The sequence below is a fragment of the Taurulus bubalis genome (genome assembly GCF_910589615.1).
Source record: "Taurulus bubalis genome assembly, chromosome: 20".
NCBI lineage: Eukaryota > Metazoa > Chordata > Actinopteri > Perciformes > Cottidae > Taurulus > Taurulus bubalis.
Genome location: NC_136608.1, coordinates 13378394 through 13394533, shown reverse-complemented (window position 1 = coordinate 13394533; position 16140 = coordinate 13378394). Strand labels below are relative to the sequence as shown.

Genomic DNA, 16140 nt, shown 5'->3' with positions numbered 1-16140 from the left:
TTGTCTTATCATGTATATGTATCCTGACAGCCTTGTTGTAGCTTTAAGTCATCCTTCCATTTGTATGATTATCTTAATGGTTATTTTAGAAATGTTGAGGTTTTAGAGCCCGACATGTGTTTGAATTCATAGATAAAAATGTAGTCTATACACATCATTGAAAGATTAAGACTTTTTTTTACACATAGACTGTATATACGTAGTGGACGTAGTCATTGTGACATCATCCATTGGTTTCTGGACTGCAGTTTTTAGCCTCTAAACAGAAGTTAACAGAAGTGGCAATGTTGAATAAGACATGTTTTACACCTCCAAAACAGCTACAGTTAGTGTTCTTGAACTGAAACACACTGTGAACGGGTTAAAAATTGAAGACGGACAACTCCCAGATCGGAAAACGACATGGTAGCTATACCTGTCAATCGCAAGGTAGCCACACCCTAAAGTATACCCTGCTCTATGGTCTATTTTACTCTAAATGGGGCCAAAATAAAAATATAGAACATCATGCTGTATTGAAGAAGACTTGAAACTAGCAATTGAGTCCATAAACTCTTTATATTGTTTACTGAGGTAATAACTCAAGTGTGAAGTAAACTCATTTTCTCATAGACTTCTATACAATGAATATAGGGTATTATAAAATACTGTAATGTCGTTGTAAGCAGATATGAGTATTGTATAATTTCTTAGCGTATTTGCAACTATAACTCCCCGTATGAAGCATCCAACACACATTTAAAAACAGCTCAAACATATTTTTCCAGAGTTTTTAACCATGTCAAATTGTCTTCATCGTCTGCTTTCGCCAACACAGATGAGCCATCCTAAAAGGCAAACACATCAGTTACTGAACTCGCACAACCCACCAGATCCTTCTCCATGAACATCCATTCATGAAGATCATGTGATTCGGTTGAAAACTCTGGAGAAAGCAAGCACTGTAAGTGAACCTTGAGTTGGAAAAGTTGTGTCAAAAAGACATTGCTTTAGTTTGTCTTTGTGACAATGTGACACTGCCTGGGAAATGAGTTTAAAATAAATCGGATCCAATCTTATTTGAGCACTCCTGTGAATGAAGGAATTGTTCCCATCATGCATTGTGTTTCTCACAAGACTTGTTTTCATTGCTGTTCCTGGAGCATCCTGTGTGTGGAGCCAGGAGGAAATGCCCCTCTGCCACAAGCATCCTTGAAGGTTGCAGTCAGCTGTCCAGAAAGAAGAGCGTGTGCACATTCCCCTCATTATCGTTTCAGACAAGGTCAAGAAACCATACTCATCAACCGAAGAGCACACATGCAAAGAAATCTACGGAGTCCACTGTTGTGGCTGACACAGGAAATGGACCACGGGGATCATGCCGACTCAATAGGATGGTTTCAAGTGCACAGTCCTCTGACACACCAAAGAAACAGACAACCTCAATCAGAAAAGGGAATGTGGAGAGATTTCCGAGATCTTTTTTAAAATATATTTAAAATGAGCATCGATATGAGCAGTGGCTGCTGGGTCTTTCAGAAAGTTACTGGAAGGTTACCGGGCAATAAAACAAGAGAACTCAGGGGTTGGCAAGGAGTCAAATCGATTTTATTTTGAAAACGTATCCAGCCACTGGGAAGGGGTGACGTTTAAATTTAAACGTAAACAGCTTAACCGCTGCACTCATTGGTGTCAATGAATGCTCATGTCACTCTGAGGAAATTCATTGGAAATCCATGAGTGTTTAGACCTGTCACTTTCATACGTGGGTGGGACATCGCTACTCTTTGTCAGTGATCTTGTTGCCTGCAGGTCTTACTTGGTCTCTTACTTACCGTGAGGTGGGACCGCACAGTAACTCTGATTGAAGAGCGGTTGTGATAAGGGAGAGCCCTGGATTAGCATTCCTGCAGCCGCATCCATGGACGCTTTAAAGAATGGGGCAGCTCAGCCCGTCTACAGCCGCTGGTCATACAGGTAGACACACACACACACACACACACACACACACACACACACACACACACACACACACACACACACAATTGCACAGTGGCCTGTGCCAGGACTGACGAGAGGTCAGCACCACTCTAATGTTTCTTCCAGTGGCCGCTCCGTCCACTCTGGCCGGCTGAATGGCTGACCTGCAGTCAAAGATGTGCCTCTCGCTCATGTTTCTGCCACCATGTCTGAGGTCATGGCAGTGTGTCCTTTATTAGGGATCGTAAATCAACCGAATGCCTTTTTTGGAGACAGCCATGTTAGCTATTAGTTAGTTGAGATGGGGAAGAACTCTGGAAGAGGACAACGTGATGCTGAGGACAGAGAATAGCAGACAGTTGTCATCAGTTGCTTTCTTCATGTGTCCAAAAGTTTTAAAGGAATAGTTTAATATTGAGACTGGAAGAGGTGGATTTTGCAATAGCAATGCATGACTGAATGCTGACTTGGTATATTTGCAATATTACAAACATTGGCGACATTCCCGGAAAATAAATGCTGTTTTGGATGTTATACACCCCAAAAAATTAAACTACGCCCACAATTCTGAAAACTTGAAGCTCACATATCAACAAAAAGACTCCAGACTGCTAAACTCTAAGCACAGTAAAAAATAAATAAAATCGAAAATCTAAATCAACCAGGATCTTAAGGATTGCCACTCAAAGTACAGAGTTGAAGTCAAATCACGGTGAACATAATGAGGCAGGGGAATAACAGGCTCTGTCCAAACTATAAAACATGAATAAAAATCCAAACATCTCTGAAGCTCAGTGAACAAGAACACAAAGAGTGAGGCAGCACTGAGCGGAAGGATGAGCAATTCAGGGTACAATTCACAAAGATCAGCACTTGTAGCCGTTACAGTGAATCTACTCACATCTTCTGGTTCCAGATCAGTTTTACATAAGTGAGCCATGTAAAACTCTCCACAGGCAATCAAGCATTTAATCTCATCCGTCCACCTTTTATTCTGTGTCCTCTCTGAGACGGGAGCTGAATTGCCCGTGGCGGACATTAAGTTATGTTCATTCGACTTTCCAATTCTCTTTTTTTGAAGCGGCGACGGCTTTTAATTAAAACGAACAACAGCTGAAAAATAATACTCTGAATGATGTTGTCCTTCATGTTATGTCGCACCTGCTCTTCAGCTGTCCTCTGTCTTAATGATCAGTTTGTTTGACCTCCTCAGATCCTTACTGTCCTCTGAAAGCTTAACTTCTGTTAGTTTTTGATCTTGTTTCCTTCTCCTTTTTTTTGTATTTTTTGTATCTCTCTCCACATGTCCCGTCCGGCTGCTGCCTTGGTGCTGAATCCCCGAAGACCCCCGAGCTCTGCCAGCTTCTCTAACTCGACGGAAAGGTAGTTGTAGAACACACACACACACACACACACACACACACACACACGCACACACACACACACACACACACACACACACACACACACACACACACACACACACACTTTCTACTCCCAACCTGTGTCCCGATCCACCAAGTTACCAGACGTCTTCATTCCTTTTTCAAAGGGCATTTTAAACGTTGTTTCGACCTCTTTGGACACGTGGCAATCCAACTGCTTCATGTCAAAGATGCTGCTGAGACTCTTTCAACATTTATGATTGCTCTCTTGTGGCTAGAGCGCTACCAAGTCTCACACCTTTGTGTGGGGAGACATGTATATAAATAGAGGACGGGAGAGATGAGTGAGTCAGATATCAAAAGAGCTTACCTGATGGAGCGATAGGCAGAGCTAATTTCACCCCAGCAGAACATGGGGTATTTTTATATGTATCAGACAGGAAGAGATGAAAGTAATGACAGACCTGCCTATACATTACATCATCCCACGTGAATGACTTGTGTGTTGGACAGAGCGATTGGGATCCTGCAGGTCTCTTGACTCCGTCAGTACAGACTCCCGCTGTTGCCCTTCTCTCTCCTCACGGTAGCTAAGCAACACGGCCCGGTCCCTTCAGAAAGGTGCCCAGGGTGAATTCCCAGAGGACCCAGACTTCAAGGCATCCTCTCAGCTGGAGCAGTTTTTTTTTCTTCTTCTGTTTTTTCCTTGCTTTCTTCTTCAGAGAATGAGTCATGCCATGTTTCACCAACAAGATCAGAAGCCTTTTGACCTAGAGATTTATCATTATTTGGTTTTATCACAATTTTATAAACTCCTATACGCCTAAATTGGTTTATTTCATTCAAGACCATGCCAGAAACAAGGCCTTTATGTGTGCAACAACACTGGTGACCTCTACTGGTTTGATATGGAAAATCAAATTCAAGTGTAGATCTTTTCAGAGATTAATTAGTCTGTGTGAAATCTTGAACTCTCTTCTTTTTCTTCTTCCCTGCAGTAGCATCAAAGAGGACAGCGCCAGTCTTATGAAACAGAAGCTGGAGAAACAGGTAGGAAGCCAATCTCTATTCACAAACACGTGGTGTGTGTGTGTGTGTGTGTGTGTTTGTGTGTCTCTCAGTTATGCCGCACACTTTCAGTTGAGTCCATACAGCCTTCAGTCTTCTGTTCTTATGTAACTCATCATGAGGACAAACACACATGCTCTTATGCCCAAAGGGGGGGACACAGGCAGGTTATGGGAAAATGTGTAAATATTAAATAAAAGTCAAATCGTAGAATGAAAACCATTCAGACAATGACACCAGGAGCACCGTATCTCCCTTTGAGCGCCTCACAGCCCCCCTCCCCCTCCCCCTCCCCCTCCTGCCGGAGCACTAATGACGGCTGATTCAGTTAACAACAGCAGTGAGGCAGACCTTTTTTATTTATTTTTTAGTCTGTCAGAGGGCCGCATAGTTCAGAGGAGGCTGTTGGTTCATCGACTGTCAAACTCCAGTTCCAGAGGAGGAATGAGGGACAGGGAGACCGTGGCCAGCTGGAGCGCTGCTCTTTGGGGGAGAACGTGCTTTCATCTGACCTCAGGACAGGCGGGACTCGTTATGTTTGTTCTATAAAGAAAACTGTTAACTGATGATTGATGTTTTATTCATTTGTCGCCTTTATTTACAGCCATATAGCGAGCATGCAAATCCTGGTCCTCTTAAAGCAGAGTCTTTTGAAAACATAACAAATCTCTTATCAGACACTAGTGCATCTAATAACTAATGTATTCAGTGATACAATTCATATTGCTGTTATTACTTGTATCTGTGTACCTCTTATATATTCCCATCTGTTGTTGGTCAGCCTCTTTGCACTCATAATTAAGATTGTTTTTTTATGGTGCTGATGATGTCAACGCTTCACATTTATCCGTTAATAAGTCATAACAGTGTAGCAGATGTTGTTGTGGTTGTACAGAAATAGTGAGACTTTATTAGAGACATATTCTCTCTGATTGGTGAGTTATGGAAGCTTTTTGGTCTGGCAAATATGAGACAAGGCCTCATATTTGTTGTGCACTTGACGCGCTAATTAATGTGCTTACCGGCTGCTTTGACCACGAAGCAGCCGGTGAGACTGGGGCTTGTGGACACAGCATGAAGAAACTTAGTAACAAATCACTATATGATGTATAGCTGCCACCTCCAGCATGTACTAATGCTGTGTAGTCAAAGGGTCAAAACACCAGTTGAGTTTGAGTTTTCTATACCAAGAAAGGCTGCTTTTTCTATTATGTAACATATTCAGGTGTCCTCATGTTTGATATTATCCTCCTGGCCATTTTAAATACCAACCGATGGGCACAGGTTGGAACTCATCATGCACACTAATGTAATTACCCTCAGATCATTGACTCCATGCGCTCCAGCTTGGCTAAACCCTCTCAACCCTTTTGTAACATTAAATATAAACCTTGTGTGTGTGTGTGTGTGTGTGTGTGTGTGTGTGTGTGTGTGTGTGTGTGTGTGGTTTTCAGAGAGCCCTGCTGAAGCAGAAGCAGCGGAGGAAGCGCCAGGAGCCCCTGATGGTGCAGCCCAACACAGAGGCTCAGCCCCGGCGCTCCAGATTGCGGCGCGGTGAGGAGCAGGCCCCTCTGGTAGAGTCTCCAGTCAGTTTGACCAACGATGTCGCCATGGACGGTGAGGAAATATCCTTTTATTTTTATCTTTTATGTTGCATCATTTCTGCACAGCACATGAGGGATATTCGTCCTCTCTGCATAAAAGGTTGGCCTTGATGTTCGTGTTAAGCACCACATGAGACCTTTAACAGCTGAGGTAACAGCTGACTGGTCTCTTCTGCAGGTATCGATGGCCCAGCAGCTTTCTTGGGCTCAGAAGCCTCTAATCAGGGAATAAATATCCTGTCAGTGAGCCAGTCTCAGTCTCAGTCCCAGTCCCAGTCCCAGTCTCAGTCCCAGTCTCAGTCTCAGTCTCAGTCTCAGTCTCAGTTGCCTGTTGCAGAAGAGTCTGAGAGAAATGGAGACACTGAGAAGCTGATAACACTCAAGACAGATATCCAAGAATTACTGGAGAAACAAAGTGAGTCCTGGCAGAGCTTAATACTTATTTGGCTTTTCAAGAGAAAATACACCTCCTTCATTTTCCTGGAAACAAACCTGGTGTACTTTTCTGATCCACCTGCTACCGTGGAGCAAAAACATTTCTCCATCCTAAAACACGTTAATTGAAATCCACAAAGTTGAGGTTTATAGCAGCTCCACGTGTGGGCAGTGTTTGCATAACTGCAGAGCCACAACAGAATCCCAGGTGACCAAAAGCTGCTCTTATTATTATAATTTCTTTCCTGGTCTTCAGGGAGACGTGGTGCCACGGTGGCAAATGTCACTGTTCTTCTCAATAATGCAAGACCTCACTGCTAATGCCAGCCCAGTTTATCATAGGAACACTTCCTCAGGACTTGCAGAAGGTATTTCTGGCTTATGGTCCTTGCAAAATATTATATTCTTGCCCAGCTGCATGTTGAAAATCATGAAAATAAGTGTCTTTCTTTTTTTGAGTGGGGAGTTATTTACTAAATAATGGCTGGTTAGTTGTTGGTTAGCCAATTATGAGTCCTCTGACATTTCCAGATGGTTGATGGCATGAGCCACTGGCCAACTCTGCGCGCCGTTTTCATTGGAGCCCTGGCGTCACCAGTTAGCGGGAAGCTAACGTTTGCGATCATGTGTCTCATGATGGCCTTTGCTGTCTCTCGGGGATAGCTGCGTATCCTGGATCCATCCCTTGTAAACACCCCAGTATAAATATTGTGCTTGGCCGTGGTGTCTGTCACGTTTTTATTAATGTTCAATACGGCCGAGGCCAGCGCTCACCCGGCCCGTGGCATGTTGGTCCAGGTGGAGGGAAGAAGTGGCAGAAAGTGTGCCAAGTAGAAAATGCTCTTGTGTGTCAAGGAGCAGGCTTTTACCATCCAATCAATTCAAAGCTGTAGATTATATGTTGGGGAACCACATTATTGTCATGAATGTAGTTTCTGGTCAAGCGATTCTTAAACATTGCAAAGCTCCGGTGACACAAGTCCCATCCTGCTAACTGAGATCTTTCCGTACCAGTGGGCCGCTGCCTTCCTCAGACGGCACATAAAAACGGGCTGTAGCTGCAGCCAAGAGTAGCGTCCCGGCTGATAAATCCAATTATCAATGACGAGACAGATGTCTCAAGCAGTCTCGACTGGCCGCAGTGAGCCAAGGCTCATTTTACATCTGCGTGACTGCGTGACTGCACGGAGCTCCTCGTTCTCCTCACAAGTACGCAGACGCAAGCTGAGCGTCCCTTCACATTAATCTCGCCGTTGCAGAGACTGACTTCGAAAAGGATGCATGGTTTGTGACAGGTATTGAGGCCATGCGGCGAATGTGACCTTTCGGTCGGGGTGAGTGCTGAGCAGAGCCCTCTGAACCCCAAGCAGTTTCAGGGCGTTTTTTTATTTTCTTAGTTTTTTTTTGGTGCTCCTGTCACATTGTATTCACCGTGTCTGTGTTTTGTCTCTGCATCTCTATGGAAACAGCACAACAACAGCTAGAAGTAGGGAGAACATAAAAATGTCTCTTGTGCAGTATTACACAGCTATAATGCCATACATGAAAAAGAAGTGCCCACAAGTGTAGCCAATATTGTGAAAAAACATGAACTATTTACAATTTAGTTTGATTACGATGCTTTACTCATTTTCCTCTTTTGCTGTTAAATACATTAAATAAGTCTCTCCTGAGTAAAAGAAATACCCTGGTTAATATTTCTGAAAAATATATTTCACCTGAATAATGCAGTACTGTTGCTTCAACCGTTGCATAAGTATTGCATCATTTCTAAATGAGTTCAAATGTGTTCAGAGATTAAAGACCATAGATGAACCAAAGAAATAACGTTGAAATCAATCTTGGGGACAATTTTGTACCAAAACTAAAGAACACCCCTGGGAAGTCTTTGAGAATCTTTAACTTGAAAATGTACACAGAGCTTCAAGGATGTATTTTCTACTTCTGTCTTGTGTGTATTTTTGTGAAATTATAAAGGCCTCTATGGAGCATTACAGCTCCCTCACACCATTGCCACGTCTCACCAGGTCTGTCTGGCAGTATGAACTTCGATGAAGACAGCGAGCGTGAGGACGACGTGGAGGAAGAACCTTCACGTTCTCTGTCCCCCAACAGCCGACCCGCCTCTGCCGCCAGTAGCAAAGACATTCCAGTGAGTAGCGCGATGAAGGCACTCACCAACACGGAGACTAATCCCGACCCCAAATACTAAATATGAAGTTATTTCAACTAATAAGTTCATGCACCGTGTTGTACTCAGGAGCTGGTGACCCCCGGCTCACCCACAGCAGAGGGCTCACTGATGGAAGTGGCAAATCCAGAGCAGTTTATCTCTCATCCGGCTCCACGCGGTGTCACCGTTAAATGCCGAATCACCCGGGACAAGAAGGGCATGGACCGCGGCCTCTACCCGACCTACTTCATGCACATGGAGAGGGAGGACGGCAAGAGGGTGAGTGTGCAGCCATATGGGGAATACATTACTTTAATGTACGAATCCTGATGTTTAAAGAGTTACACAATCAACGAGAAGATGAGCAAATAATGAACCACTCAGGAGCAGAGCATCCTGTCAATACATTTGTCTTTTTTTGATGTCTCTTTTTTTTTAGGTCTTTTTGCTGGCAGGAAGGAAGAGAAAGAAGAGCAAGACTTCCAACTACCTTATTTCAGTGGATGACACGGATCTGTCACGAGAGGGAGAGAGCTTCATCGGAAAACTGAGGTAGAAAATACCACTTTCTACTCTGATTTTACCTGCATGTACATCGAAGGCTGCTTTCACACCTAACCGGTTTACTTTGGTGAAAACAAACTTGCCCATTTAGTACTAGTAATTTGGGCTGTAATTAATCCATCTGCTGGTTATGAAGTCTGTTCAGGAAGCCGCCTCATAGTTGATCTGTATGAAGGCCATGGTCACAACCAATTTATGCAAATTAACATGTATGCACTGCAGGGCAGGTATTATCCCTGATTAATTAGGTCAAAAGCTGTTAAAACTGCTGTGCTGGCATCCGACTCTGTGCTGCTGATGAAGGATAACACGTTCCCAAAACTGTCCAATCAACAAGTTAATAATTCATGTGTATTCCTCTTGGTTCGTTTGTACAAAAGTCAGTGTGAACAGTACAATGCAACAACGGTCCGGACCAAATGAAACCTGCCTTAAATCCTCCTGAAAATGAAAAAGCACTACGAGCAGCGACTCTGAGTAGTCGCTGTTATTAAACCTTTAGACCTCGCAGTGGTTGTGTTCGCCGGGTTTTAAGACAACTTGCCTTCGCCACTCCATGTTAAAAAGGCCGTGGGCAAAAGTGACACAGAGTAAACATTTCATCTCGGGGTTGTGTATTCCATCAGGTCCAGTGGCATCAACCCCTGCAAAAACCCCGGGACGCTGCTGGAGGAGAGCAACACGCGACAGGAACTGGCGGCCGTCTGCTACGTGAGTGAACGACAGACTAAAGGAAGAGCACGAGCTTCAGCTGCTCCACTGCGTTCATTACGTCAAATTGTGACGCTCTCTGTTCCATTTGGCAGGAGTGCTGGGGTTTAAACGTACTGGGGTTCAAAGGACCACGCAAGATGACTGTGATCATCCCCGGCATGGACATGAACTTCGAAAGAGTCCCCGTGAGGCCTCAGAGCGTGAGGCCTCAGAGCGTGAGGCCTCAGAGCGTGAGGCCTCAGAGCGTGAGTCTGGCGCTCCAGAGAATCGTTCCCTCTGAACAAAAGGGCGCCATCGCGCTAAACGTTGCATGTGATTTGTGTTTCAGGAGCAGGAGAGCCTCCTGAGCAGGTGTCAGAATCCCTCCCTGGAAAACCTGATCGAGCTGCACAACAAGGCCCCCGTGTGGAACGATGACACCCAGTCGTACGTGCTGAACTTCCACGGCCGCGTCACTCAAGCATCGGTCAAAAACTTCCAAATAGTCCACGACAACGACCGTGAGTGTCCCCTAATGTTCACTCTTTGTCCCCCGCACATTCTCAGGCGTACAGTGATGATTAACACTCTTTCTCTCTCTCTCTCTCTCCATCCCGAAAACTCTAGCTGACTACATCGTCATGCAGTTTGGCAGAGTGGCTGAAGACATCTTCACTCTGGACTACAACTATCCCATGTGCGCTCTTCAGGCCTTCGCCATCGGGGTGTCGAGCTTGGACAGCAAGTTGGCCTGTGAATAAACCGCCGTTTTTTTTAGATCGGCCTTTCCTGTCCTTACAGAAGTCAAGAGACAAATATGAGACTGATAAAAAAAGAGCAGGAAGATACTGAAAAGAGATGTTGGCGATCTGTTGGCCGAGCCACAAAGCGCCTCTTTGTTTCTGTGTGGAAGCTTCTTTTTTCAAGCGGGGTTCTTTCAGTATCAATTTAACCATTTTGTGCAGTTTACGTGTACACATGTATACAAACTACAAAGGGAAACGACAAAGCAGAACACACAACTCTTGTCAGACATCTGGTGCAAAGAAAAAAGATCCGATAATGACTCGGTCAATGTTTGCAGGGGTTGATGTGTATTATCGATGTGTGTTCTGTCGCCTTTACATTTAAAGTCATTGCCACACGAAGTGAGATTTTACTCCACACAGCTTAAACCATTTTGACTTCCATAACAACATGGCCTTTCCTCTGGCGCCACCATCTGGCCAAACTGAACAGAGTGATTTGGTAATGAGGGAAAAGCAAAGTTGTTTTTGGCTTTTCTGGCAGGTTAGTTGCATTCTGGTCATTTCCACCTCGTTTCCATCTTTCCACGAGACGACGTTGGTTTGATCTGCCGTCTACTTCGGACTCATTTTTAAATCATTCTTTCATTTTTTCATCAACCCTTTTGATAATTTTATTGTGTGGAAAGTGCATTATTCAGAACAGGTCTGTGTTATGTTTTTTTTTGTGTGTGAATAAGTTGGATCAACATGAGAGAAAAAATGCTGAATTGCACATTTAAAGAGAAAGGATATACATACTGTATATAAAACACAAGGTCATGCCTTATTCGATCTCTTCTAGCAGTCTTTAAAAAATACATATAAAGAAAATCCAGACCTCTGTCTCCTGTCTTCAGTAGTATTCAAGACGGAGGAGACATTTCACTGAGACGGAGGCCGTGTTGTACATGTCGTCTGTCTCGAAGCAACAACAATTTAACTGCCGGTGTCGCCGCCCTTTTGAATCATACGGGAAACTTAAGGGAAATCATTAAAGGATCACGTCCTTTACGGGTCGATACGTCATCATTACATGTCTCCAATATTTTGTTATTTCAGTGTGTTGTATGTCTATGTGGGACATGTGGAAACAACTGTATAGTATATAAATAATTCAGCTATTTTAATCTGCACCCTCTAAAGAAATGATGCTCCGTGTGTTTCAGGGGTAAATATAAAGGCTATTGGATGTGGGCGTTTCCTGCTCAGCAATCACCGATACCGATCAGCGATCAAGAGTTTTGAGGAGAGAGAGAAAAAAGCGTTTTCTGAAGGCGATAACATTTGATAAACATTTCAGGTTGTCTTTCAGCTGGACATGTTTCACGCTTCATGTCTGAACAATCAACAAACGCCGAACTGCTATCGAGGCCCGTCCTCTTTCTTCATCAGATATCAATCACACTGGGAAGGTCCTTGTACTTGATGAGGTAGTATGGGTAGCACTGACAGCTGTCGAAAACTACAAACATGGTGGGGTTGTCGATGTCGTCCACGCAGGTGTCGTAGAGGAGGAACCGACTTCTCCTGGGGTCGAGTGGCGGCGGCCGGCGGTACCTGCTGCTCCCGAGGCTCACCTTCCCCACCAGGACTTTGGCCAGGAACATGTGGCGGGTCTTGGCGGGCCCCGACATGTCCGAGTAGGTGTTGGAGAGGGAGGCGGAGGGGGCGAAGTAGGAGCCGAAGCCGTTGGACGTCCCGTTGACCCCGGCCATGCGCGGGTCGAAGTTGTTGTGGCAGATGTCCTCCGAGGCCTCCCTGGTTGTGCCGTGGAAGAGATGTCTCTCCAGAGGCCCCTGATACCAGATTTTTGCTTCAAGCTTATTTCTGTCAGCAGAGAATTGATTTATCTTGGTGCCATCTGGGCATCTTCAAAACATAATCAATCACAAAGGTTTTTAGGCACAAACAGCAGCTGGACCTTTGGTACTTGTCCCATTGGAGGAGGTTCTGGACCTGCTGGATGCCGATGATGTCCACCGTGGTCTCAGGCAGGCTCTCGTAGAAGAGGCTCTGGACACTCCGGTAGGCCCGTGTGCCGGCCGGAAGGTCCACCAAGCTGTAGTCCTGCTCCGAGTCCAGACACCACACGGGAGGGTACCAGGAGGTGAACTCCTCCAGAGGGTCCTCGCTGAAGTTGGCCCCAGGAGGATCACCGACGGGCTCAGTCAGGGTTCCTGTCCTGGGCGTAAAGTAGAGGGAATGGAGGATAGTCTGACAGTCGGATTTAGTGAGTCGGCGATATCCGTTATACTTGCGTGAGTCGTTAATCTCCATCGAGTGAAAGACCAGACGGCTGTGGAGATATCTAAAGGGAGTGTTGGACAGAAACAGCGTTGGAAGGTCCCAATTAGTTTGACTCCAAACTTGCTGTCGTCAATTCAATTGGTCACAATCAACACAGTGTAAGTTGACCTAGTATCTCTTTGTGACAATGTGACACTGCCTGGGAAAGGAGCTTAAAATAAACTGGATCTAATCTTATTTTAGCACTCCTGTGTATGAAGGAATTGTTCCCATCATGCATTGTGTTCCTCACAGGACTCCTTTCGGAATTTACGAGAGCATTAAAGCAGGAATAACCTGCTGTGTCCGTTCCTTTGCACCATAATAAATTGCTCGTTAAAGCTCATTCTCATTCGTTATTGATTCGGTCTGAGTAAAACGGCAATTACACTGTATTACTTCCACTGTGATGGACTGTGGGGTGACTGCTCTCCGCCAACCTGTCCTCATGCTGCCAATGCAAAGCTTTGGTGATAAGCTACTTGTAGTGTTAGTTGTCTGGCTCTCAAACACTGCAATACAAATGGACTTAAAGTGTTGGATACAGTGTTTGTTAGCAAAGTAGACAAATAAAATATAAAACATGTCCCAGACTTGTCGATTAAGCAACGTGACATGGGACCCACCGGCTGACGGGGGTCTCTGTAGTCTGGATGAGTGATCCTGAGAGAGGGGGCGGGGCAAAGAGCTGCAGGTCCTTCATTGTAAAACCCAGAGCCTTATGAAGCCAAATCCACAATTGCATCCAGAAAAACACGCTTGATCAAGATTAGATCCACATTCATGTTCACATTGGTTGGCGGGAAACATTCCTGCTACATACCAAGAAAATAATGTCTCTGATTCAGGAGAAGATCTTACAGAACATTTATTTTGTGGTTTCCATTTTGAGGATCTGTTTTGTCCGTTTCCTTGCTGGTCCAGAGATTCGTGATCCTTCAACCATGAACCAGTAGTTTCCTGATCTGAACCAAGTAGACATTGTTGTACCCTCTGCCTAATGCCTGAACCACATTGGTTATGCAGACAGAAAGCTGTCATATCAATAGTTTTTGCGACCATCATGTGTAGTGGTTTTGCATGGAAAAGGGAAAACGTTCTGCCCTCAGAGGTATTGGATCAGAAGACACTTATATGTGTCATTCAGGGGAGCAATGTGTTTTGTCATTAAGGTCGGAGGACTTAAGGTCGGAGGAATGAAATGGTTAATTTCTTAAACCCTATATGTGTGTGTGTGTGTGTGTGTGTGTGTGTGTGTGTCCTCTCCCCCAACAGTTGCTTCAACCCTTCCTGAAGCCAGTACTAAGACTTTCACAATCCCTTAACTGAGATACATGAAGAGATACTGTGCTAATTCAGTCTAAAAGCAACAGAATCACATTACAAAATGTTATTATAGAAGAGACCTTTCCAGCTGTAAACATCAAATAATCACAGTGATGCACTAAAATGGGTCATTTATCACCGTTCTACAGCAACTACAGATCCAGTATGTGATCTGGTGATAAATGACTGCTTTCAGGAGCACTGGAGAGCCCAGACAATATATATATATATCTATATATATATATATATATATATATATATATATATATATATATATATATATAGATATATATATAACTAGACAGCTACTATATGTAGATGATATTCTGCGTGATTTACTACATGCATTCTTGCAGCGAGCTGTAAACATATTGAACCCTCTAACTTTGTAAATACTCCGGACACCACACGTGTGAGTTTTACGTCAAAACCCAAGAAGGTGAATCAGAAGATAGTTGCTTCCATAAAGTGGAAACATGTTTATTATCCTGCACCGTAGATACATTAGATTGAATTATGAGTAACAGCCCTCCAGCCCTTTGAGTAAATGTCATGAAGTTGACATAGATCTTGAGGGTGACGTTAAACACACAAAGCTAAATATAATAAATATATTTGTCTGAGATGATTCATTAATGTCTCATTTATTTTTAACTCTTTTGGAGGAAGATCAAACCCGACAACCAAAAACAAAAGCAGACGTTGGAAAGAAACAATCTGTTTTCACATGCAGACAAAATCTGAAACTTTTCCCATATTGTGATGGTCGAGTCATGTTAGATATGATGCAGCTGTTGGCTTTGTTCCATCCAGCTATCAAGAACTGTCAAAAATCATCCACTTAAAACCTTTTGCTTACCTAATTAGTGGAGGGATTTGAACTCCTCACAGTACCCATACCTGCTTGCTGCTCTTCCACTTCCTTCTGTAACTCAGTTACTGTTTCTGTTATTGGATTGTTGTAGTGGACCGTTTCTTGGCTCGCTGCAGAGCTTCTCACATTGCTGGTCTGTGGATTTGTGTTACTGTCGGACCAGTCCAGTCCATCTGTTTCTCCAATTTTTACATTCCTTTTTTTTTCTAAGCTAAGCTAACCATCTGTAAATATGACACGAGCGTTGAATCCATCCTGTCATCAAGCTCGGCAAGAAGGTATCCGAGCATAGTTCCCAAAATGTTGAAATATTCCTTGAAAGAGAGTTATTAGATGAACAATATGACAGGAGGGCTGCAGCAAAGCGTTATTTTGCATGCTGTCCTGTGAAAAGCTCCATAATATAACACACCCTACCATTAGGGATCAACTATTGCCCACCAGAAACATAGGGCATCACCAACATCCTCAGATCTCTTGCATGGTATTCTCTGCATCTCTGCCTTCCTCTCAGGTCACACTGCAGGCTCCACATATTGCTGCACAGCTTGTGGGGAAAGCGGCCCGATGGGCGCTACAGCTGTAATGAGCGTCTGATGGGTGATCGACTGTGGCACTTTATTACCTCGAGGGGCGTGTTCAACTCATCTGAGTGTGCTCAATCAATGTAAATCTGTCCGGCCGGGGAATTTATGTCCTACATGATGAAGTGCTTGGCTTTACCGCGCTGCATTAATGTGACGCGGCAGCGATGTCGTCAACGACAACGGTTTCACTCCTTGCCAAGAATAAGAAGTGAGACACGAGTCACACAAATGCACACACAAATACTCTGAGCTACGTGTGTCTTCTAAAACCTATATATAGGTCATTTCATATCTCAAAAATGGCATATATATATATATATATATATATCAATATTGCATTTTTTCTGGTAATTTAATAGGTTTTTCCAAAATGAAAAAAATCAAGTTGTAACAAAACC

The 16140-nt window shown here is 44.0% G+C and overlaps 1 protein-coding gene across 1 annotated transcript; it reads left to right on the top strand.

Moving 5' to 3' along the window:
- Positions 1–1870: 1870 nt before the first annotated feature.
- Positions 1871–10642, top strand: LOC306752117 (tubby-related protein 3-like; the record flags this gene model as incomplete). Its single annotated transcript, XM_079235820.1, is given in 13 exon segments — positions 1871–1956; positions 3304–3342; positions 4343–4394; positions 5867–6029; positions 6195–6431; positions 8479–8603; positions 8712–8903; positions 9064–9176; positions 9778–9790; positions 9792–9899; positions 9995–10102; positions 10231–10402; positions 10509–10642. Coding segments are annotated over 13 exon segments (1512 nt in total). The 5' UTR covers positions 1871–1900.
- Between the last annotated feature and the right edge of the window lie 5498 nt (positions 10643–16140).